The sequence below is a fragment of the Dermochelys coriacea genome, chromosome 8 (genome assembly GCF_009764565.3).
Source record: "Dermochelys coriacea isolate rDerCor1 chromosome 8, rDerCor1.pri.v4, whole genome shotgun sequence".
NCBI classification, from domain to species: Eukaryota; Metazoa; Chordata; order Testudines; family Dermochelyidae; genus Dermochelys; species Dermochelys coriacea.
This window is the reverse complement of record NC_050075.1, coordinates 89,069,561-89,093,418: the sequence shown is the minus strand read 5'-3', so window position 1 is coordinate 89,093,418 and position 23,858 is coordinate 89,069,561. Positions and strand designations below refer to the sequence as shown.

Here is a 23,858-nt window from a genome sequence, read left to right as displayed (position 1 = left end):
AACCCCTTTCATTTCCCATAAAGGCAGTTTCACCTTTACATCTCATCATTTAAAACAAACAACAACAACAGGGAATTAGAAGTAGTTTCAGGGTCTACACCTTCCTCAGATTCCCCAGGCCAATGACTGTGGTTTTCCACAACCACATTTTCCTGTTTTCTAAAATGTTTCTTGCACTCAGCAATGGGGGAAAGTCCCACAGACACTGCCAGTGAAAGGGGTTATATAGTGAAAAATGATTAAATAAAAAGTAAATAAAGTGGAAAAATCAGATTGTTCTTGAGTCTCTCTGTTAGAAGAATCAGAGGTATTTCTTGTAAAAAGCAACAGATTCAGATTTTCAGAGAGAAAAGGTGCGATAAACTCGACAATGGGCCTTTAATATATAAAATGCTCCATGTATGTGTAAAATCTCTCTCTCATTTCAAGATCAGTTCTTAAACTATTTCAGAGCATAGGCAGTTTCCCTGTGCAGAATGGGCCATTTAACGGGCGTTCCTATGACTGGAAGGATCCGGCCCACCTTAGTCATTTCACTCCTCCTACCTTGTTTGCAGATTTCCTATCCCCCATCAACATGCAGATTAGCCATGATGACAACAGAGGAATCTCTGTCAAATGGGAACTGCCTAAAAACATTGGAAGATCAGTTCTGTGGTTCATAGTTGAATGGATTTCTGCAGCTCAGCATAATCAGCAACACGATTTTTTATGGAAGAAAATCCCCAGCCAGGATACATTTACATATATAGAGGGTAAGATATTTTAACAATCTTTTTGCTATCTATTTTCTCTATAGTGCTATAGATGTACGCAAGGCCTTGTAGCTCAAAATACAACAAAAGAAAACAAAGGAAGTGTGAATTTAAATTGAGCCCCAGATCTCTGGTACTTTTAACAGTACAAATATGACAAAGGAGAGCAGGTATATGTTTGTAGCAGATAGGCAGGAGGAAGAGTTACGTGGAGTGAAAGAGGTTGGGGAAATTAATTGGGAGGCTGTTCTAAATGTAGGATGCTCTGTGAAAGGACGGACCAAGTCACAAAGGGGGAGAAGACAAAGAAGCAGTAAGACATGAAACTTGGCTAGATTGTGGGAAGGAAAGAAATCATACGTGGGCAAGGAAGAGTGGTACGTATGGAAATGTGTCTATAAAAAGTGAAAGGACAGGAGAGGAAGCAGTAATATGTGAGGCAACAACTGTCTTCTGTGGTTATGGTTACTGAACAATTGTAGGGGACAAAACCTGCAGGCTTTACTCAAGCAAAATTCCCACGGAGGTCAAGCATCCTGCAAAATAAGGATTGTGGCATGTGTCCCATTATGCTGAATGCAGTGTTGTTGTAGCCATCTTGATCCCAAGATATGAAAGAGAGAGAGAGAGAGAGAGAGAGACAAGGTGGGTGAAGTAATGTCTTTTATTGGACCAACTTCTATTGGTGAAAGAGACAAGCTTCAGAAGCAGAGCCCTATGTAGCTCAAAAGCGTGTCTCTTTTACCATCATCAACTTCTGTTGTTCCAATAAAAATGATATTACCTCACTCAACTTGTCTCTCCGTTGTGTTGAATACAGATCCTGCCAGCAAAGTGTTCCTGGTCCCCACATTTCCATGTGATCGTTGACAGTCGGCATAGTCGGCATAGTCTTGGTGAATTGCATATAATGGGATCTGTATCCTGAGCAGTGTAGCAATATAGCCTAGTATGAGACTCCAGTTAACCATATTAGTTGGAAAAAAGATTCTGTACTATGAGGAAAGATTCTGTATTATGAGGAAAATGTGAGAAACCAAATTCAAGTGAAAACTGTAGCTGCTTTCATCATAATAAATACAGCTGTATAAATTTAAAAAATGAACACCATCCTTTGTAGTCATCTTCTCATTGGATGCCATATTACATTACATGTAAATGAATATGAAACTAAAATCCCTTCCATAAACTGTTAACTAATAGGGTCTTTACAGTGGGGAAAACAGAGCCTCACTGTAATTGACACACAATTAATTAATTCTTCCATCTGTTAAACCATATGTCACCACAGAGATTATAAAATTTGCTATGGCACATATGCACAAATGCATTAATTTTGCTAAATCTGCAGCAATGCAGATTCAGGAAGTTTGGATCTATAGTTTTTATTACTGGTGAAAAGTTTGATACCCAAATTCTCTCACAACACAATCGTCTCCAATTTTATGTATCAGAACAGATCTGTCATACATAAGTTAGCTATCTATATTCAATCTGTATTAAACTATAATTTCCTTCTAAAGTTGATAATAATATGCTTCTCTTTCTAGGCATTTTTTAAAACCACCAGTCAGTGTGGTGTCAAATATCCATAAGACTTTTCATCTTCAAAGCACTTTACAGATATTAACTAATTAATCTTCACTGCAATGTTGATGAGTGCTCTTCCCTTAGAGATGGGGAAGCAGAGAGCGGTTTCCAAGAAAATTTGAATTTTTTGTCAAAAATTAATATATAAATACATTAATTTTAAAAGCCCCAAAAATGGAAATATTTCAGCCAAACTCACAAAATATTTAGGTTTGCTGCTACAGGCAATGCCTCCTGGGAAGTGTTGTTCACTTGCCTCACCTCTCCATTGTCCTCTATGGGCTAGGCTTCCCAGCCAGACGACATCTTCCCATGATGCAAGGTGCCAAAGGCACGCATGGTGCACTGCTTCCCCTCTCCAAAAGGAGAGCCCAGAGTGTATCATTCAGTAGTTGATTTTTCACTGTAAAAAAATGAAGTTTTCCACCCCCCCCCCAAAAAAATGTGACCAGTTCTAGTTAAGTGACTTGACCCAAACTGAATAGTCAGTCTGAGTGATGGGAATAGAATTCAAGCATTCCTAGTTCCTTCCTGCTCCCATATATTCAGGCCAGGCCTCTTTTCACCTTTTCTTTAAATATCCCATTAGAATTTTCTGCAGTTTTAACTTTAATTTGCACAGAAATTTTAAATAAAACACTAACATTCATTTCAGGCAACATCACATCAGGAATTCACATGAACCTTTCAGTATATGCAGTGTATCATGATGGAATAAGCAAGCCATGTCTTGGCCAGCTCTATCTGGTGGATTTAGGTAAGTGTGCTCTTGTGGTAAAGTCACTGCATGCTGGGATGGAAGTAACATTTCAGTGTTTGTTTTTTATGGAAAACAGTCTTCCACCAGATCTTTCCATGATTTGGCAATTTTGTAGAGTTACATGATTTTATAAACTATGGCTAAACCTATCAGTTTTCTCCCACCTTCCTTGAACTATAGAGAAAAGCAGAACTTTAGAAGGAGTTTGAAAGAAGGAGGTTTTCTTTGGACACCAGAACACCACTAACAGGGACCTTGTCAATACAGTTGTACTTTGCCTTTGTGTGGGTATAATCTAGTTTGCAGCTCATGGAAATCAATTTTCACTTTTCAAAATGGTGCAAATACTGATGTGTTTGTGAATTTTCATTAGAATCTGCAGATTTGTTCATGGGGAGAATTTTCACTTTTTGTAATGGAAGAGGACAAAATTTGCTTCTTTTGGGGGCACATTTGACAATTAAAGCCCATGCAATGTGGGGAAACACCATCATTTTTATAGGGAGAAAATGACAAAGCTGTGACCCTTCCTAACCTCCCTTCAAGAAGCAGCTGTGTAGGTCCCAGGCCAGGCCCTACGTGGTCTAAATATAGAAAAATAAGAGAAAGCTTTGTATGACTTCCAGTATTCTGAATGCCCTTGCCTCCCTTGTAGGATAATTGAGTGGCCTCTAGCATTATTTTGACCTCTGTTCTGCTTGGGAACCAGATGCATAACATTAATTGAGATGTTCTGTGCAACTGATCCTTGACCAGACCACCAGCTGAAGTGACACACTGGGACAATCCAACAGCCAGTCAGGGATCTTCAGAACAATATGGGAGAACACAAGTATTTCCCTCTCCTACAACTACTCCACATACTTTCACACCCAAATCAAAGGGAAAGGGTCCTGTTTTCTCCTGGCCTCGACTCATGAAATCTATAATGTACACAAAGCCCAAACCTGATCTTTTGTTCTGGATCAATAGACACACACTTTCGGAGACCATCAGAATTCTACTGGCTGTTTTCTTCAGGAAAGAAAAGCAACTGTACCCATAAGCGGAGACAAGGACAACATGTGTGTTTTTTTCCATAAAGCCACAAAATAATTTTTCATGCTGCTCTGAATATATTTCCAGAGGAGCTACCTGAAGCTCTACATACATTGCCCCTAAGACAAACTGGCTATGTTTCTGGCCAGGATTTTTCTCGGGGGCAGTCCTGCCAATGTTTTCCACCAAGGAGGCATGACCTCAAGTAAATACTCAAAGTTATTTGATCACAGTCTTCAGTGTTGTCCTTCCTCAAAGACAAATTGATTGTCTCCAATGTGGTGATCTAGTTACTAGATCAGCAGACAGTGTTCTCATAGAAACTAACAAGGTTGCAGATATTCCATCTACTCCTGGGTGGGAGGGGAGAATCAGTATAAGCAAGACACTAAATCTTGAACTCTCAACAAGACATAGCTTAGGGTGATGTTTGCTGCACTGCTGAAGACACTACAGGATCTAAGTATAGAATGTTATCGGTACTACCGAATATATCAGTAATATATTCATAGGATTTAAGGCCAAAAAGGACCATTAAAGTATCTAGTATGACCTCCTGCATTACACAGGCCATAGAATATCACCTGATAATTCCTGCATCAAGACCATATCTTCTGGTTGAGCTAGAGCATATCAATATTTATATTGTGATTTTAAGCTACCTATGTGAAATCAAATATGTGCTATAAATGACTGGGGTACATGATGTATATTATATAGATAGGTAGGCAGCTAAGTTCTGTGCCTGAAAGTGCCATATTGCTGACTCCTGGATTGCTTCCTTACCAGTTCCCTGTTTCCCAACAGGTAAAGGAATAAACGTCAAATAACTGAAATCAAAGATAAAGTCTCAGACCTCCTGACTGTTGCAAGGCTCTCCACTATGGGTTTAGCCAAGTCTCTACAACCAGAGCCTCAGGATCTCTTGTAGTGCTCCTTCATTTCAGACCTCATTATTTGCTATTCTTATAATTCATTCATTATTCCCCAGTTTAAGAGTATTTAGTCATCCAATCAGGGAACAAAAACAATGCCATATGCCTTTGGTGACCAACCACACACACTATGAATCACAAGTAGTCAAAGACATAGTTGAAAGAAATACTTTGTGGAAATCAGTTTGCATAAACTCTTTGATGAATGCTTGCAAAAACCAAATATATTCTTAGAAATCAGGACTGGGTCATGAACAGAACAAAGGGCCAAAAAGTGACCAGATAAACTATTTGCAATAACGGATTCAACTAGTTCTAAGTAACATCCATGGTACAGGTATATTGTTATAATTTGCATTTTCCACCTGAGCCACATGATGGCAGCATTCCATGTAGAATATAGTAATTCTGTCTCAACCCACTAATATTGGCTAAATATATTTTAATGTATAGATCAATACATTTCTCGTTCCACACCCTCAACTTCCCTCCTCCCCATAGTTCTTCAGTGTTAACAAATAATATATTGGGAAAATCATCATACAATAGCAAGTCATCCTGACAAAATTGAACTTCATATAATGGGCTTTTCACATAGGCCTACAAATTACATTAGGTGAAAGTCATGTCCTTAACCCAAATAGAGCACAGATCTAAGATAACCACAATTCTTTTAAGTGGTGCTCAATGACATGGCAAAAGTGATTTCACACTACGATCATTTCACACTACGGTCATTATTATTACTAACTGTGTTGTTCTAGGCACGTCTACAATAGAGGAACCAAGGAACAGAGTAAATTATACGGTGCATGGACTGTAATTGTCCACAGTGATGACTCATTTGTATTCAGTCAGTATTATAATGGTATTTTATATCCTGAGAATCAAACATATGTTCAGAATTCAATATATCTTGTAATGATGTTTATCATTAGCAGGATTAGCAGTTCTCAAAATCCAGTACATATTTATGTGTAAACCTACAATATATTTTTCCTTTATAAAAAAAAAATATTGCATTACTCTACAGCAATGGCTCAAATTTCAGTGTCATTCAACTCTACTTCTTACAACAATGTTTTATTTTAAGATTTAGTGCAATAATATTGTCCTGTTGTAAGATATTATAAGATGGAGAGTTTTGAACCTTTACAGTATTTTTTTTAAAGGGATAAATTGTATATGTAAACTCTTCTTTGTTAGCTTTAAAAAGTCCTTCAAAATAACGTATCAGTGTTGGACTTGCTGGCCTGAATTGCCAGGTCTAGGGGCACAGAGTTTGAATGTAACTTTAAAAACAAAGTGAGAAGCATAGAATGGAACTTCAAAAATTAAAGGAAGAGATTTTCTGTGGAATCAAAGACACCTCCTATTGGCTGAGGGAAATGGAGATGCCAAGGGAATTGCAACAATAAAACAAGAAACCAGCTAGTGACTTTGTTCAGTAAAAATGTGCTTCCTTCCGTGGAAGCTACTCACAGTCACTGGCCATCACTCTGCATCCAGCCAGTCAAAATGAATGATATCAAAAAGAATTCAAAAGAAATTCAGGCAAGGCTGCAGCGTTCTTCTTTTCAGACATTTAGACTGCAGGGAAAAATGATTGAGGGGGTGGTCTCCATCTCCTGGGAGTCCAGATTATGGAGGCCTAAAATAGATAGATAGATATAGATATGGGACTCCATGGCTGTAAATAAGATTTTTTTTTAAATAAAGGTAAGTTGCGTGTTACAATTTGTCATACTGGTCTGTGGTCTTGGCCATCAAAATCCACACTAAGCTAATGAAATATCTCTGATGGGATCCTCTCACAGCACAGTGGCGTAGGGATTTCTCTCTTTTACCATTTAAAAATTATACAAAGAGGCTCATTAGACAAGGACGTTTGGCAACTGATTTACTGGCAGTCAGCATTAGTAAGAGAAATCTCAAGCAGCCACCCAGTTCAGAGTGGGGGAGCTGAAGAGGGTAAGTACGGGCATTCTGCACTTATGTCTAAATTCCCGACAGGTCTACAAAAATCCAAACTGAATTGCTTGGGCACCAAGGCAAATAGGTACCAACAGCTGCCTTGGGGCTTGAGTGAAACAGCTCTATTCTTTTCCCTCAGTAAGGACATGGGTAAAATGTTCAAAAAGCACCTAAGCATCTTGGGTGCCTAAATGCCATTTTGAACAGATTTAGGCACTTTAGATCCAATTTTTAAAGGAAGCACATTCTGTAAGGTTGTCACCACAACACTGTTTTCTCTCCCTCATTGAATTATTTCAGTGAAAAGGCTTCCAAACACAAGCATTTATACTGAACCTGTAATCGTCGCCACAGCTACAGGGGAGATTTCCTATGGTAAGAAGATAGTATTTCAGACTGGGTAAGCAAGAGTTTCTACTTGACCAGAAGTGGGTGGTTTTAGCTGTGCTACCAATAGTATCTCAGAGACTGTGAGAGGGGATGGCAGTTTCTTGATGCGATAGCAGAGAAGTGAAAAGTTAGTAACACTTGGTTTATTACTGGAGACATGGCCCAGTAAAAAATACACCCTTTCACCAGTACAAGAATGCTACAACCCTATAAAGCAAACAACACATGTTGGTTAGTCTAGGGCATAATGTTACGAGGTTGTATATACTGTGCTATTGCAACAATTATGCTTTAGGTCTTTTTGTTTTGTTAAGACATTTAAAATTAAATGTATGTGACAACAGCTAAGATATGAGAAACTGAGACAAAAAATAAGATAGCATTTCCTGATCATACACATAGGCATGTTGGCTGAACTATTTTGACTCCACAATTTGAGCCAAAGTCTTGTTTATTTCTCATGTAACACTAACCTCAGTTACTTTTCTGGTTTGTTGTAACCAATAAAGGTACTTTTGTGTTGCTGGTTCAGAGTCAGGCAGCCAAAACCAAATAAAAAATCAATTTAAAAGGAGTGTACACATTTGTTCTTATGTGTAGGTAATGGTTAAACACAATGGCCATATTTCTCAGAAGTGCTTGCCTGGAAACTCCGTTCCACAGCTAGATTCTCACAGCCAGATCACAGTAGCAAATGTACAGAAGTCTGCAGTGTAAAGTGTGCTGCTCCTCTAGCTTCTCGTCCTGCACTCACTGAAGACAGTGAGAGCATGGGGTGCACAGGGAATGTACAATTAGGACAACAGTGCACATTCATCTCCCTTGCTTTGTCATTTTTAAACAAATGGGCTGAATCAAGCACTCAATAGTCTATTTTGTATATCTCACCCCAGATTTTCAACTGGTATAAAACAGCATCGCTCCATTGACTTTAGTGGAGCTATGCTGATATGTCAGCTGAGCAATGGGCCCAACAACATTTCTTAAGTAAGAAAGATTTCTTCAGCTTTTCTAAGCTTCATTTTTGGAAAAAGGTTTGTCCTCTCAGCAGAGTTTACAAGCTAATGCCCCAATCCTGCAAACCCTAATGCACATTAATAACTTTATGCGTGTTAATAATCCCATTGAACTCAATGGGACAACTCACACACGTGTGTACATGTTTTCAGGTTTGGGGCCTAGAAAAAAAATCTTCCCTAAGATATAAACTATTTGATTAATTCTCTTTTTTTCCCTCCTTTTTCAGATAATGATGGAGAAGTTTTTTGGGGAATAGGCACTGGTGCGATCATACTATCAATTGTTTTCTTAACTTTGATATTTAAAAAATCACTTAGAAAAAGGTACTGCTTTCTTTTCAGTTTTTCCCCCCTTAGTCTCCAGAATATACCTCTCTCTCAGAAAACCCTAGAATTATAGAAATTGATCCAGTTTTGTACAGCCCCCTGTTATCCAGGGCAATCGTCCCCATTCATAATTATACGTTGCCAAAAGATGTCCTAGATTTTTCCCCCCCACACACAATAAGGTAGATAATCACAACACAAAATAATCTGACCATTTCTCTATAAAGCCCATATTTAGAGAACAAGGGGTATTTCATAAAATAGACATACGAGAAAAAAGAATAAGAAAAAAAAACTTATTCCAAACCCTAATTAAGTTTGGTCTCATGTTGGCCTATATTTGATCTTTTAAAACTTTATTGCTGAGGCATAAATGGAAATTACTGCTTAAATAGAGCTTGCCTATCAAAATCCCACATTAGGATATTTAGAAACGGGAAGAGATCATGGGAGAGGGGCAACAGAAAGAAAAATCAGTCAGAACAGTTAAAATATTTTACAAAGACTTCCTGACATCCATTTCACCAGTGATACAATACATTTGATACTGTATCCCCTGCTCCTTCCCTCTGAACCAGAGACTTCACAGAACAACATGCATGTTATTTGTGAATGACATCAACATTTGAATTTTGTGCTTCACTAAGATATTGATATCTAGGAATCCATCCACTGCTGCATCAAACACACCTGTACAGGAAACTTGAGTGAAATGCTGTGGTTCTTGGGCAAGCAGACTCCTGTGGCATAACACAAAATGGCTGATTGAAGATTTTCCTAATGTAGATTAACCTGCATATGGAGTTAACCTGCAAGATCCAAAGGATGGCACTAACACAAAGTAGGCTTACGAGAAATATGTGGACAGATGGTGTTTAGGGGTTCTCTGAACCAGACACAGAATCAGGTTTCATCTATTCTGTTGTTGATGCACCTGTTAAATAAAAGCATTTAATTGAAACCAGAGACTTCCTACTCCCTCAGGAACACTATACCACACAGTGAAATCAATGGAAGTTTGGCTCAATTAAAGTTTCTTTTAAGTAATTTTCATTTGTGCAGGTTACAGAGCAGCTTTGATTGTAAGAGAGTCAAGGTTCAATACCACCGTTTTTCTGACCATGTGCCTGAGCCAATCTCAACAGATCAGGAAACATATGCATCCTCTTCCTCTTGTTTTTTCCAGTTTGAAAGCTGGCAACACTGTAAATTTAAACCCATACATTTTGCACAAGGGCTGAAATGGCTTCCATGGTTTCTGATTTGTGGATGCACCATAGGCCTTGGAGGCTGCACTGCTGCAAAGGCTGAATCTGAGAGGATACTGCCTCCTTAATAGCAGCCACCTAGCATAAGACCAGAGTAAACATTAGGCAATTTCCAGAGCCTGTCCCCTTCCCAGGGGTGAAGCCAGACTCAACCCACCCCATCCCTCAGGCTCAGTCAGTCTGTTAGCATCAAACTGATTCAGGGATAGGAAATGTGTGGGATTCAAGCTATATTCTCTGGGCCCAGTCCCACAAGTAATCTGCAAATGGAGCGCTCCATGGTTTCCCTAGGAATTCTACGTATGTAGGGCTTTCAGGATCAAGCCCTGACTCACTTGTATGCATCTACCAAGCTACTTTCATGTTCCCAAAGAGCCCTGTTCAGCGCTTACCTTTCTCTGACTTCTATGGGAACTCAGTCTGAGAAAGGGGTACTCAACTGGGCACTTAAATTGAAATTTGCCAGGAGGTTTCAACATTCTTTTTACGATGAAAATGGGATTCAGTTTTCAAAAAAATTCTGAGAATTCACAGCCCACCATTATTTATATCACATTACTGTAAGTAAATGAGCCTTTAATACTCCCAGGGTAAATGTCACCATTGGGCAGAGGGCAAATGCAAGGCCTATATGCCACAAAGTGAGACATAAGTTGTGCGTAGGTCTCATATTGCCACTTTGTCCAGAGGCAATTTTACCCTGCTAAGTGACTAATACAATACACTAACTTTTTATCTATTTTATTTTATGTCAGAGTTAGCACAGCACTTGCATCATTGGCACCAAAATGGCTGACTGAAGATTTTCCTAATGTGGAAAACAGCAGTGTGGTAAAGTCACTCCAGGTAACTACTCAAAACAACATCCCAGTTGTTTTCATTTTTCTATACAGCTCAAATTTAACTCCACATGCAAAAAGTCATGACAAATAAATGCAGACCAAAGTGAGAGAAATCTTCTCTCTCTGATAGATATGCTCTGGTTCAAACAGGAATTAATTCAGGGAAGTCCTGTGGCCTGCATTAATAGGAGGTCAGATTAGTTTATAACAATGATCCCTTCTGGCTTTGGAATCTATGAATCTATCTGGAACAGGTTATGCTGCGGTTATGAGTCATGGCTCACCGTGATTCCACAGCAAGCACAGTGACATTCTGGAGTGGCTCTGGAAATCAGACTGCAAGCTTTTTGGGGTAGGAGCTATCATCCCTGTGTGTGTGTACAGTGCCTAGCAGCATGGGGTCCAACCTGGTTGAGATCTGAGACTCTACTGCAACCTAAATATTAAATAATAGCGCTACAATCAGGATTGGCCTTGAAGTGTGTTGAAAAATATTCAGGCACACTCACCTGTTCCCTTTCCTCCTCCCCTCTAGTTCCCTTTGCAGAAGGTGGTTAAATGATGGTAACACATACTAAGAAAGAGACTGAAAGGGAGAACAGTAAGGATAGGTGAATTGAGTAGGATTTTGAATCTGCGCTCCTGTCTCTCTCTTAGGAAACAGCAGTGACATTTCTACCATTTACAAAATATTATCTATTTGTTAATTTTTTTTTCCAGGAAAAATGTGATTTAATGAGTAGCAATTCCACCCACTTGTTCTTGAATAATTGTGACCCAATCGTTACGGAAGTACTAGAGACATCACTGCAGGAGGAGTGCAAGACCACAGACACCAAAAAGGGAAACAGAAAAATGGCCACTGAGCATATGGACATCTCTCAAAACTCACTGCTTGTCAGCACTCCAGACACTGAGCAGAACAATGGCTATAAGCCCCAGGTTTCCAACAGAAGCCGACTGGGAAACGTATTTAGTAATACTTACGAAACACAGGCCCAAGCACTGGATCCAAACACATATCTCTCAAGCCAAGATACACATGTTTTCTTAAAAGATTATACAAGTCCTATTACTTCCTTGTGGAATGCTGAAGGAACTGGGAGCAATACATTTTTACTTGAGAAGATTAACCTCATTTTAAACAACAACAGAAGTGGACAGAGCAACACTTTCTGTACAACAGATGAAGAACCTAATACACTTTTGGAAAACCAGTGGAAGAGTCCACCATCCACTGAAAATGTTCAAGAGCAGTCATTAGTTCCAGATGAGTTGGTCTCTTGCTTAGGAGTGGTGACTGAAGAATCCATAGGTATAAAGTCCTATTTTCCACAAACTGTTGGTAAGCTATTTCAATAGAAATAATTGTAATAAAGAAATAAAACTATTTTATGGCCATAATACATCTATCTCTCTGAATTTTCAAGCATCAGAACTAAAAACCTAATTCAAAATCTGAAGTTCATTTTCTTAAATTGAATCAAAAGACTTTTGGATGAGATAAAACACTTTGGGTCCTTAAATCACTAATCATTTGTAGTCATTAAATTTCCTTGGCTTTTCAGAAGAGTAAGTGTATCAATCAGGTGCCTTAGATTCATTCAAATGTAAGAGATTATAGACTGCCTGCTTCAATATCCGTGCAGTTTTAACTAGATACAGAATTCTTCTCCTATCCTAAATCCTAAATCATTTTCCTGTTAAATAGTTACAATAGATACATTTCACTCCAGAGCTAGTTGCATTTTAGTGAAGGATAAAATTATCCCTATATGTATTAGCTGAAGTTTGTAAAATATCTTGGGATTATTAGGAATGTAAAGGCACTACATTTAAGATGATTTTTATATATTGTATAATACAGGCCTGGAGTCTGAAAATACAAAATCTTTTCCATACAAATGAAAATCAAGATTTAATTGTCACTTCCATCCTGTAATAAGAATAGAAGAACTAGCCTTCAGCACACCTTGCCCTGCCCAGTTGACTTAAAACATCTTTCTAGACTAGTCATAAAACAACTTCTTCAGACTAAATTAATGGGAACTTAATGTTACTGATTTACCACCATCACTTCCCCTCCATGCCCCCCCCAACTTCTTACTTCCTCATCAATTATTTTCTTATAGGCCAGCATCAGTGTTCCAAGTGACCTGCAACATGGCAATGAGAACGTGCATTAGGTATGTTGCAGGGAATACAGTTTTGTTGAAATCAAGATAATGAAAAGCCAGGCCTCCCTTTTCTGATATGTGCCTATGGGGATGACCTGGTCTGCTATCATGGAAAATTCAGCCTGTGCTTTTAGAGGTATCACATAGTGTTCCCTAGGCATTCTGAAACTTACTTTAAATGAGAAAGGGTTGTATCATTGTGTTTAATATTTTTATTTTACATGGTGAGTCAAAACTTTTCAAAAAACATACAAATTGGCATGTGTTTTAGAGACTTAAATATGATAGTAAAGGGAGTTTAAGTACATTGTTTAAAAGAGTAAATTCCACAGAACTTCAAATAATTTTGTAATTAATAGAAAGTGTCAAGTTTTTATATCAAACTTTCAGCAGCCCATTCAAAAACAGACTTGGAAACGTTTGCTTTCCTAAAGTTTGCTTTCCTTCGTTACTTTCACTGTCAGCTCTTTGGCACAGGGGCCTTCATTTGGTTCTGCGTTTCTATAGCACCTACCACAATGGGGTTCTGCACCATGACTAGGGCTCCTAGGTGCTACTGCAGTGCAAATAATAAAATAAGAACAATATTTTAATACCTGTAATTAAAATAAAAGTCTTTAAGCACCAGGTCTGGACCTACAGACATCATCCAATATTTAAATACACTGCTGGCTTATCATTGTTATATTAAGGTTTTTAGCCATCCACCTACTCATATCATAAACCATCCTGCTACAAACAGCATGTTACTTGTGATATGTCTAGCTCCACCTATGGGGTTGTTTTAAAACACCTGAGGCCTGGTCTACACTACAGTTAGGTCGATGACAGGCATCTTGCATCAACCAATTCATGCATGTGTCTACACTCAAATTTGTCTCCTACTGATGTAAGTGTCCCATTCTGGTGATGCAGTAATAAGACCTCCCTGGACAGCCTTGAGTCCTGGGTGATACACTGAAGTTGATGCAGAGTGAGTGTAGACATTGCATGACCTACATCAACCCTACTAATCCTCTAGCAGTGTTTCTCAACCTTTTTGCAGTGGTGCTGGAAAATAATTTAATAGTGGGGGTGCTGAAAGCCAGCTCCCTTGCCTCTGTCTGCATCCCTCCCCCCAGACCTGGGGCCAGGCTATGTCTCTGGGAAGGGGAGACCCAGACAGGAGTAAGGGAGCCAAGGCTGTAGCCACTGCTAGGGGAGGGTGTGGGTTAGGCAGCCAGGACCCCATGTAAAACCTGGGGGTGCTGCAGCACCCCCTGCACTCCTACTTCTAGTGCCTATGCCTTTTTGATACCAGGAACCGGCTTGCTGCTTTCCTGAACTGTGTCAGGGAGATCTCAGGGACTGGTGCCAGTCCTCGGACCGGTCATTGAGAAATACTGCTCTAGTGCATGCCTGACACTGACTGCTCTGGTCACAATTGTGAACTTCATTGCCCAAGGGTTCTGGGGACCAGAAGCCACTCCCCACCTTTGGAAAACTCTGCGTATTTTTGAAATGCCTTTCCCTGATTGTCCAGCATGGAGAGTGCCCTAGCAGCTGGTCACATGTTCTAAACATGCTCCTGCCTGGAATAGACAGGAGGTATTGGATCTCCTGGGCCCATGGGGAGAAGGGACCGTTCAGGCACAGCTACGGAGTAGTCATAGAAATGTGGACATCTACAAAAATATACCACGTGAAAGCAAAGAAACTGTGGCGGGCATACCATGAGGCCAGGGAGACCAAGATCTGGTGCTGAGCCGCAGACCTGCCACTGTTACAATGACTATAGCAGAGTCTCCACCACCACCCCTTAGACCATTACAGATACCTCCAAGGAGCCCAAGACACAGACCCTGGCCATGAATAGTGACGAGGAGGAATATATGGGCTATGCAGTGAGCCAGGACCTCTTTGAGACACCACCACATTCTTGCCAGTCCCACCAGCCAACCGCAGATGAGCCTGATGAAAGGGAAGGGAAACTTGGGTAAGCGTGTGCATGTATTTTCCCATTACAATGTTTAAATGGAAAGATGGTGCCTGGACCATCCCAGGTTCCCAAAGACACATGTATCAACTTTTCGTCAGTTTACTTGTGTGAGAAAAGGTTGCAGTGCAACAAGCTGAGGTAGAGTTGTTTTCATTCCCCTGTAGGATTAGGTGGCAGGAGTAGGGAGGGCATGTGGAGCAGTTTGTTGATATACATAAGGACATCCCTTGTATCCCTCTGAGCAGGGCCATCCTTACCCATATGCAAAGTACGCAGCTGTGTAGGGCACTAGGAAACTTGGGGCACCAAATTTCCTGATGCCCTGCACAGCTGCGTGCTGCTCCAGCTCCCACTCCACCCCGCCCCTTCCCCATGGCCCCTGCCCCTGCTCTGCCCCAGCCCCGCCTCTTCCCACCCCTTCCCCAAATCTCCCGCCCTGCTCCACCGCCACCCCACCTCTTCCTGCCCTACCCCAGCCCCGCCTCGTCCTGCCCCTGAGGACTGCCACAGGGCCAGGTCTGCACTCACTGGCAGTGGGAAGTGCAGCGACCCAGCTCCAGCCACGTTGCAGGAGAGTGCTGGGGGGTGGTTCCCTCCTGCCCACCAAGCCAGCCCCCTCACCTCTGCGAAGGCCTGCCCCCCCCCAGCAGGGGGGCTGCGTAGGGCCCAGAATAGCTAGGGATGGCCCTGCTCCTGAGAGATCTCCATTAAACTTTCATAGAGATACTCTGTGAGGTTTCTAGGGTTGGCTGCCTTATTTCTTCTTCCATAGGAAGACACTTTCCCATGCTACTCCACGATGAGTTCAGCAGACACCATAGTCAGACCCTCTCTGAGGTCCAGAGAGGCTCGGACCTGTTCCAGCTTTTGAGGCCCCAGCCATAATAAAAATAAAAAATGACAACACATGAAAACAAAATAAGGCACCAAAAAAAGAGTGAGACATAATTTGAATATTTTTTTATTTAACAAATGCTTTTCTAGCCTTTTTCTGTGCAAATACACTAATTATTAAGGAAAAATCTAGCTTTCGTGCAATGTCACAGTTGATATTGAGCATTGCGAACCCATTCAAACACTCTTGTCCCATAGTTGAACGGTGATCGTTCTTTACCTGCTTCAACATGTTGAAGGTGTGTTCACCTGAAGCCACTGATGCAGGCAAACTGCCAAAAATACACAATGCAATTGTGATATTAGGAAACACCCCAGAGAGTCCAAGTTTGAGTATTTCTTGAAGCAATTCCTTTGGCTTGCAATCCAATTTAAAGTTTGTGGAATATATTCATTTGAGGCAGATGACCTCGTCGCTGAGATCTTTTGAGATTTTTGTTGTACTGTTGATGAAATTGTTCAGCTGCAGAAAGAAGATCTTCATTACTCAGTCTGTTGAACTGCCAAAGAAACCCAAAAAGGGTACAAATTGACATGTAAGACCTGATTGAATAGAGTCAATGATGACAAGGAAGACATTGACCCTATAATGCTGCTTGGCATCTGTAGTGGGGTGGCTACCACACTCCTAAATTAGAAGGGGTTAAAAGCAGCCCTGGAGAGGGCTGTGGCTGGAGAGGGCTGATTGGGGAAGCAGCCACAGCTGGGCCACACCCAGCTCCAGCTGTCAGGCTCCAGCAGGCCTGTATAAAAAGGCTGTGAAGCAGAAGCCCAAGGAGTTTCTCTCCAGGCTGGAAGAGAGCAGGGCCTGGCTGGGTACTGAAGGCGGGGCGGGGCGGGGCGGGGCGGGGCGGGGCGGGGCGGGGCGGGGCGGGGCTGGGCTGGGCTGGGCTGGGGAAGGAGCAGGCTGAACGGGGGTGCTCCAAGCTGGCAACTCCCCAGACTGTAGGCCCATAGAGGTACTAGGAGGCAAAGGAAGGCAGCAGGTCCGAACCCCTTTGCCTATGATGAGTGCCCTTTATGCTGCAGTCTGCCTTAGGGAGTGGGGGCTTGGTGATGACTGGCAGTAGTCCAGACTGAGGCCAGGTGGGGATAGTGGGTTGGGGGTTCCCCAGGAAGGGGAGACCCAGAGGCAGAGTGTGGGGGCACTGCCAGGGGGCAGAACCCCAGAGAAAGGAGGCACCGGGGTCTGTGAGGGACATGGGGACCAGAGCTGGGTGGATCACCAGCCTACAGAGGGCGCTCCAGGCTGGAAAAGAGCTAATTCCCAATGACCAGCAGGAGGCGCCACAGGGGTGAGTCCACTCCTTTACAGCATCGGATTCAGTAGGTAAGTTGTGATTGGTGGAGAACTCGGATGAAATGCCAATATTCTGTGCTACTAATTTGGACTCAACCCATTGTTCACGTATCTGTTGAATGTCATTGATAAGACTTTCAGTGTTATCCCTCTCAACATCAAGTGTAGCATTGTGTGCTTCAATTACCAGATTAGTTTGGTGGATCATTGTAAGCATCTTCATCCACAAAGATGACATCAGAATATGTACAAATTTGGACATGTGCTTCTGAATAGACTGAAGTTCAGTTTGAGCCTGTGCAGTGAGATGAAGAGATTCAGGCTTATTTAAAGCCTCTCTCACTAAATTCAAATAGTGTTCAACCAGCTGTGCAACATCAATCCATGCAGACCATCTAGTTTTGGACATCCCATGCAGTGAAACAGGAAGATATTGCTTCTGAATTTCCCACCTTTGTGGACTGCTACTGAAGAGATTGTACATTTACTGAACAGTTCCAAAGTAATTGCCTCCTTGCATGATTCAGCACAGTCAACACCTACAAGGTTTAGGGTGTGGTTTCCACAGCTGAGAAAATAGTTTGAATTATGCTCAAGCAGAACTGCTTGTTCACCTTTGTACTTCCCAGCCATATTAGATCCATTGTCATAGGCTTGACCAGTGCAGAGTTGAAAATCTAACTTAAAACCTTCTAGAATTGCTAGTACTTGAGCAGCAATTTCTTTTCCAGTTTTACTCATGAAATCAAACAAAACTTTTCTTCAATTGAAAATTTTGAGCTGTCTACAATCTTACATATCAAATAACCATAGTAGTCTTCCTTGTGAGAACAATCATTGAAAAATGCTTGGCATTTCGAATCTCATCAAGAATTTTTTGTACGAATGACCCACAAAGCTCAAACTCATTTTGTATGCGTGTGGAGAGATAATAGACTTGCATGCGCTTCTGATTCTCTTGCGATTCTTGAACATGTTTAAGATGCTCTGATAAAAGTGGGCCATATTTGCTGAGGAGCTCAACTATGCCTAGAAAATTTCCATTTGCACGATCACCAATACGTTGACTGGAACCAAAGAAAGCCAATCCCCTCTCAGAAAGAAAAAGGATGACATTCAAGATGCGCTCAAGAAGTCTTTTCCAGTTATTTTCTGTAGAGAGTTCAGTCAAGAGTAAATTCTCAACTGAACTTTCAGCTGATGCTGCCCTACTGGCTGATTTCCATGCAACATAGTTTTCTTTGTGCTAAATTGAACTCGTATATGATGGTATTCGGTCTTTCAACTTCCTCCAACCTCTGTTGATGCTCCATCCTGATTGATCAGAGAGAACTGTTGCATTTGCAGAACTTTTGTTCAAAATGAAGCAGGGTGCAGAGTACAGAGATTGTTTTTACATACTCCAGCATAACCAGTCTTTTTAGCAGGTCTCACCATTTGGAAGAGTTTGTCAGCAGGCAAGTAGGAAAAGTATGATTATCAGCCTCTCATGGGATGTTACTTGGAATTTCAAAACAACTAATTTGAAGAAAAGATTGCATTTGGGCAGCATTGCTCTGATCAATAATTCCAATGTCAGTCAGTCAAACCTGTAGTACTCATGAATTGCTCTTGCTACGCAAGATCTACGTCTTCCTGTTGCTGTTGAGTTTCTTGATCATACACAGGATCTTCTGCTGCATCTGTTGGCACATCTCCTTCTTGACTACTGTCCTCATGTTCAGGTATTGGCGTTGAAATATCACCTGTTGTAATTGCAGAGTTTTCATTATCTGTAGCATGCTTTGTTGGGTAAGGTGTTTTCCAGTGGTTTGAGGAATGAAGTTATTGGCTTTGAGCTCTTAGCTGCTGCTTCACTCAGTTGTTTTCATTGTTTCTTGCTTGCACCACTTTCAAATCTCCTCTTCATAGTGATCTCCTCTTCATAGTGATCTATCTGATCAATATGTAGCCTATCCACACTTAATCTTCTACTGTAAACATGTACACAAATGCTGAAAAGACTTAAAACGAAGGATACTAATTAAGAAACACAAAATGAAACAGTCGGACAAGTTATTATCCTGATCACTGAATCAAAACTCAAGCACACAAGGTATAATATAACAGGCTGAGCTGAAGACAAAGGGATGACATATATAGTTAAAACACAGATACAGACAGAGGGATAATGTCCAAAAATTTCAAACATGTCCTCACAAAACTCACTGTACAAACTTTCACCTTGAATCTGGGCCTATAGACTATGAAAGTCAATAATGATGACCAAGCTACCAGGCTAGGGCTCGACCGACCAACCAGTCACCTCTTTTTAGCTACCATATGAAGATAAGGAGGAATTCTCACACAAATAATTCCTTAGTCAACTAAACGTAAAACTATAAGGCACTAAAATGTAACAATTCTCTACTTTTCAACATGCACTTGATCCAGCACCAGCCACTAGTAGTGCTTTGTTTATATAATCAGCTGATCTGAGAGGACACATTTGTCACGGTCTAATCTTGTGCCATCAGAACCAATTTTTATTATTTATGAACATTTTTAACTCTTTAATGTGACAATCTATATCAGTTTACAAAAAAATTACTACTTATTTGCTTAAATTTGCATCTCTAAGCTGAGAGTGTCACATTTTGGCCCAATAGGGATGCGCATAAAAACAAGTTGCGAAACTTATCAAATACCAAAAAATTAACAAGTGCCTAAATCTGAAGCCTCCTTTGAGCTTGAGGCCCAGGCCAAATGGCCCTCCTCTCTCCCTCCCCTCCCTCCCATTGGCCCTGGCCCTGGGCACCTCAGGTCACAGCTCCACAATGAACTTTTCTAATAGCCTTTTTGTTTGGCTTGTCAAACTCGGCAGACAGCAGCCGCCCCCCCACTGCCTGGCACCAACTTTTCCTCCTTGACCTCACAGATATTACATTGGACACAACAGGCAGCTATAACCAACTGGGATATTTTTCTCATGAGCACCAATCCAGAAATACATTCAACAGTCATTTTGCACCTACTGAGCATGTAATTGAATCTTTTCTTGGTGCTGTTGAGGTGGCCGATGTACAGCTTCCTGTGCCAAGGAAGCAATGGGTCGGCTGGGTCTCCCAGGATCAGTATTGGCATTTCAACATCACTAATGGTAATTGGCCAGTCAGGAAAGAATGTCCCTGGTTACAGTTTTCTGAACAGTCCTGTGGTGTTAAAGGTGCAAAAATCATGTACCTTTCCAGATCAGTGCACACGTGCTCTGCCAATGCTTACATAACCATAGACCAATAGTCTGTCCTGCTGATGTACTCTATTGCAAGGCTGGCTGGTGCCAAACTAGGGATGTGCATGCCATCTGTTACCTCACTGCAGTTTGGGACCCCCATTGGTGCAAATCCATCCATCCACTGTAATGTGCACATTGCCAAGAGCCCTGGTTCTGTGTAGCAGGACACAATTAATGACCCAAGAAACATGACAACGGTCCTAACTGTGGATTTTCCAAATCCAAAATGATTTCATACTGACCAATAGCAATCCAGTGTTGCAAGCTTCCAGTGTGTGATCGCCACTTGCATCTCAACTCTCAACACAACTATCATTTTGGTGTCCATGCTCTCTCTGGAGGAATGGCCAGTGCACACAGATCCAGGAATATGGCTTTGTTTCTGAAAATTCTGCAGCTACTGCTGGTCATGATGCAATCCCACCAGTGCTTGTTTCTCGGCCCAGAAGCAGCAGTCCACCATCTGAAGCTTTTCTGTGAATGACACCAACACCCTTGAATTATTTTTTGCTTTGTAGCTCAGAAATCTGTCCTTGAAGAAATTGTCATGTCCCCTGTTTTGTTTCTTCCTGCAGTTCTGATAACACTGGAGAATCGTATGTCCTGTATTTGCTGCAGTCATGAGACTAGTACAGAGCTGTGTGGGCTCCATGCTTCTGTCAGAGATGACTGACACTGAATAATGCCACATGGGTTTGTGGGATATTAAAAAATGGCATAAAAATTATGGGATATGGATGCTAGTGTGGGTTGGCAAAAGTTGCATGCTGGGAACTTGACCTCTAGCTCCCAGTCACCACTGAGCTACTTGTTTCCACTCTAATATGTATTGCCCGAATTTCCCAAAAGACAGTGCACAGGACAATGGTGACGTGCACAATGAGACATCTCTCCATGCATCTCACTGTGAAGTGACACAAGGACACCTGATGAGTACATGCTGTGCTGATGCAAGGACCTAAATATGCACATACATGAGCAATATACTAACTGTCTGCTTTATGCCAACATAACCTGTGTCAGCCTACTTTTGTAGTGAAGACATGGCCTGAGTAAATTTGTTTTTTTTTGTTTGTTTGTTTGTCCCCCCCCCCAAGACCCCAGATTCTGATATCCTTACTTGGGTTGAATAGTACCTTACCCCAGAGTAGTCAGACTGTCTTTAAATGTGCAATTCAGCTTGAGAATAGTATCAGAATCACTTGGGTTCAGATTCTATAAACACAAATTTTGCATGTCTTTTCTGGTACAGTTACTGCAGTTGCTCTATAATTTTTACCATAAAGCAATGAAACTAAAATGGATTTTTCTCTTGTTTACACCAGTGCAACCTCAGTGGGGTTAATCCCAATGAAATGAAAACAGAATTAAGCCTAGTGGAGAAATCAGTGGAGTTATAAAGTGAGTGTGATGAGAATCAGGCCCATTGCCTTCAGTGCAAGCTTTACAATTAAGGTCTGAATAAGGGCTGTAGGCTTTGGCTTGCTGCCATTACAAAATCTGGGGGGGGGGGGGGAGAGATCTTTAGGTTCTCTCAAATTCTAAGATATTTTCAGTTCTGATGATATTTTAGTACCTACTTTACATTGTACGCAAATACATGCTCAATCCTGCTCCATTTGAAGAGCATGGCAAGACACCTGTTGACTTCAGTGGAGCAGACTTGGGTTCTGAGGTACTGCGATTACTTCCACTTGATGCCCCAAGACACCAAGAGTCACATTAGTAGCTTGTCAGGAGCCCAGGGCCCAATCTTATTTACATATGGACTTTTTTATTTTTATTAAAAATAAATGGTCAGAGCCAAAATCTTTGGTTGTACACCAGTTTTTAGGAGTACATTCATACAATTTATTGGTTGCTTTAGTTGACTAGAAATAAAATTCTGCAGAAAACCAAGCATTGTCCTTAGCCTGCATAAGAGGGAGAAGGTGGGGTCACCATAAGATGCATTTGTTCCTTTTGGTTGTATGTGGGGCACACTTATTTTATTCATAGGAAGTACAAGCCTATTAGGCACATTCTTTTTACTATGTGACAAAAGATTATACAAGTGTCTCGGACGTGCTTAGTCATGGAGGATACTGTATATACCTGGCTTAATTGGATACACAAATTGTAGGGCTATCCCTCTCGCTGTGTAATGATGAAGCTAATAATAATCATATTAAAAGGAAGTGTTACATCTGAATGCCTACTATCAAGCTGAAATGTAAACTAAAGGGAAACAAATATTGATTTTTATGAGTGTTAATAGTCTTAAAGCTTAGATAAATTATAATATCCATACCAAGCTATCTAGGAACATGGCACTTTATTACTACTATTTATTTTTTTTTATTGTGGTAGCACCTAAGAGCCCCAGTCATGGACAACGAACCCAATTGTGCTAGCACTCTACAGGCTTTTCTCAAATTGTGCTAGGCTCTATAAGCTCTTCTCAAATAACAGATGACTGAATGACTGATCTCTCTAATTGCTTGTCCTTGGCTTTTGAGCGGAGGTAGTTGTGGATTATTTGTGGCTGCTTCCTAGTAATGTGCAGTGTGCTATTCAGATCCATGAAATCTTTCACCTTTCTACTTAATTTACAGAGTACTCTATTACCAGGTAAGTGGTTTTTTTTTTTTGTTTTTTTTTTTTTTTTTTAAGCTGGTGGTTGTGGTGGTATTTAAGAAGCTGCAAACTGTCTCCAAGCATCATTGTTTTTCTAGCATGCAAGTTGATCTAAAAGTAGTGATCGTTACTTGTGCAGGAAGGAAATTGTAAGAGCAGCCACACCACCCAAAATGTGAGATGTGGAAGTTAATAAACCCTTTTCTTGTCCACATCCTGACATTTCAGTTCAAGACACTACATGAGCAAGAAATGCACAGGAGTCTTCACAACCTGGAAATGTTTCATTGTTCTCTTTGACAAACCAGAAGGTCTGATCCTGCATTCCTTTTGTATTCCAAATACCTGGGATGAAATCCTGACCCCACTGAAGTCAATGACAAAACTCCCATTGACTTCAGTGGCTTCAGGATTTCCCTCCCAGTCATGCAGAACAGGGCCCCTATACTTGAGCCCAGATCATCTTTCCTCATAGTTGAATGAGTGCAACTCAAATATGGTGTTGGTCAAACAGTCCTGTGTTTGACTCTAGGAAATTGCTCCATCTCCAGGGCTGGAATGGATGGTCTGTATTTTGACAGGTATATGAAGAAAACAAATATTTCAAATATAATATGTCACAAACATCATTCATTCACATTGCAAATCCCTAGCAACAGGATATCTTAAGCACAATTCCATACAATTTTGTTGTATGTAGAAAGATGGATGGGGTAATATC

The 23,858-nt window shown here is 41.0% G+C and overlaps 1 protein-coding gene across 4 annotated transcripts in view; it reads left to right on the top strand.

Annotated features, from left to right (window-relative positions):
• Positions 1 to 12,304, top strand: part of IL23R (interleukin 23 receptor) — a 37,277-nt gene extending 24,973 nt beyond the window's left edge. The window contains exons 10-15 of one of the 4 annotated variants that reach the window (XM_043490905.1): positions 558 to 755; positions 3,001 to 3,102; positions 7,353 to 7,427; positions 8,689 to 8,785; positions 10,812 to 10,902; positions 11,619 to 12,304. In XM_043490905.1, coding sequence (XP_043346840.1) covers positions 558 to 755; positions 3,001 to 3,102; positions 7,353 to 7,427; positions 8,689 to 8,785; positions 10,812 to 10,902; positions 11,619 to 12,260 — 1,205 coding nt within the window. In that variant the 3' untranslated portion in view covers positions 12,261 to 12,304. The remainder of the gene's footprint in view (positions 1 to 557; positions 756 to 3,000; positions 3,103 to 7,352; positions 7,428 to 8,688; positions 8,786 to 10,811; positions 10,903 to 11,618) is intronic. The other 3 variants (XM_043490907.1, XM_043490906.1, XM_043490908.1) reach the window with 3 other exon arrangements.
• Positions 12,305 to 23,858: the final 11,554 nt, after the last annotated feature.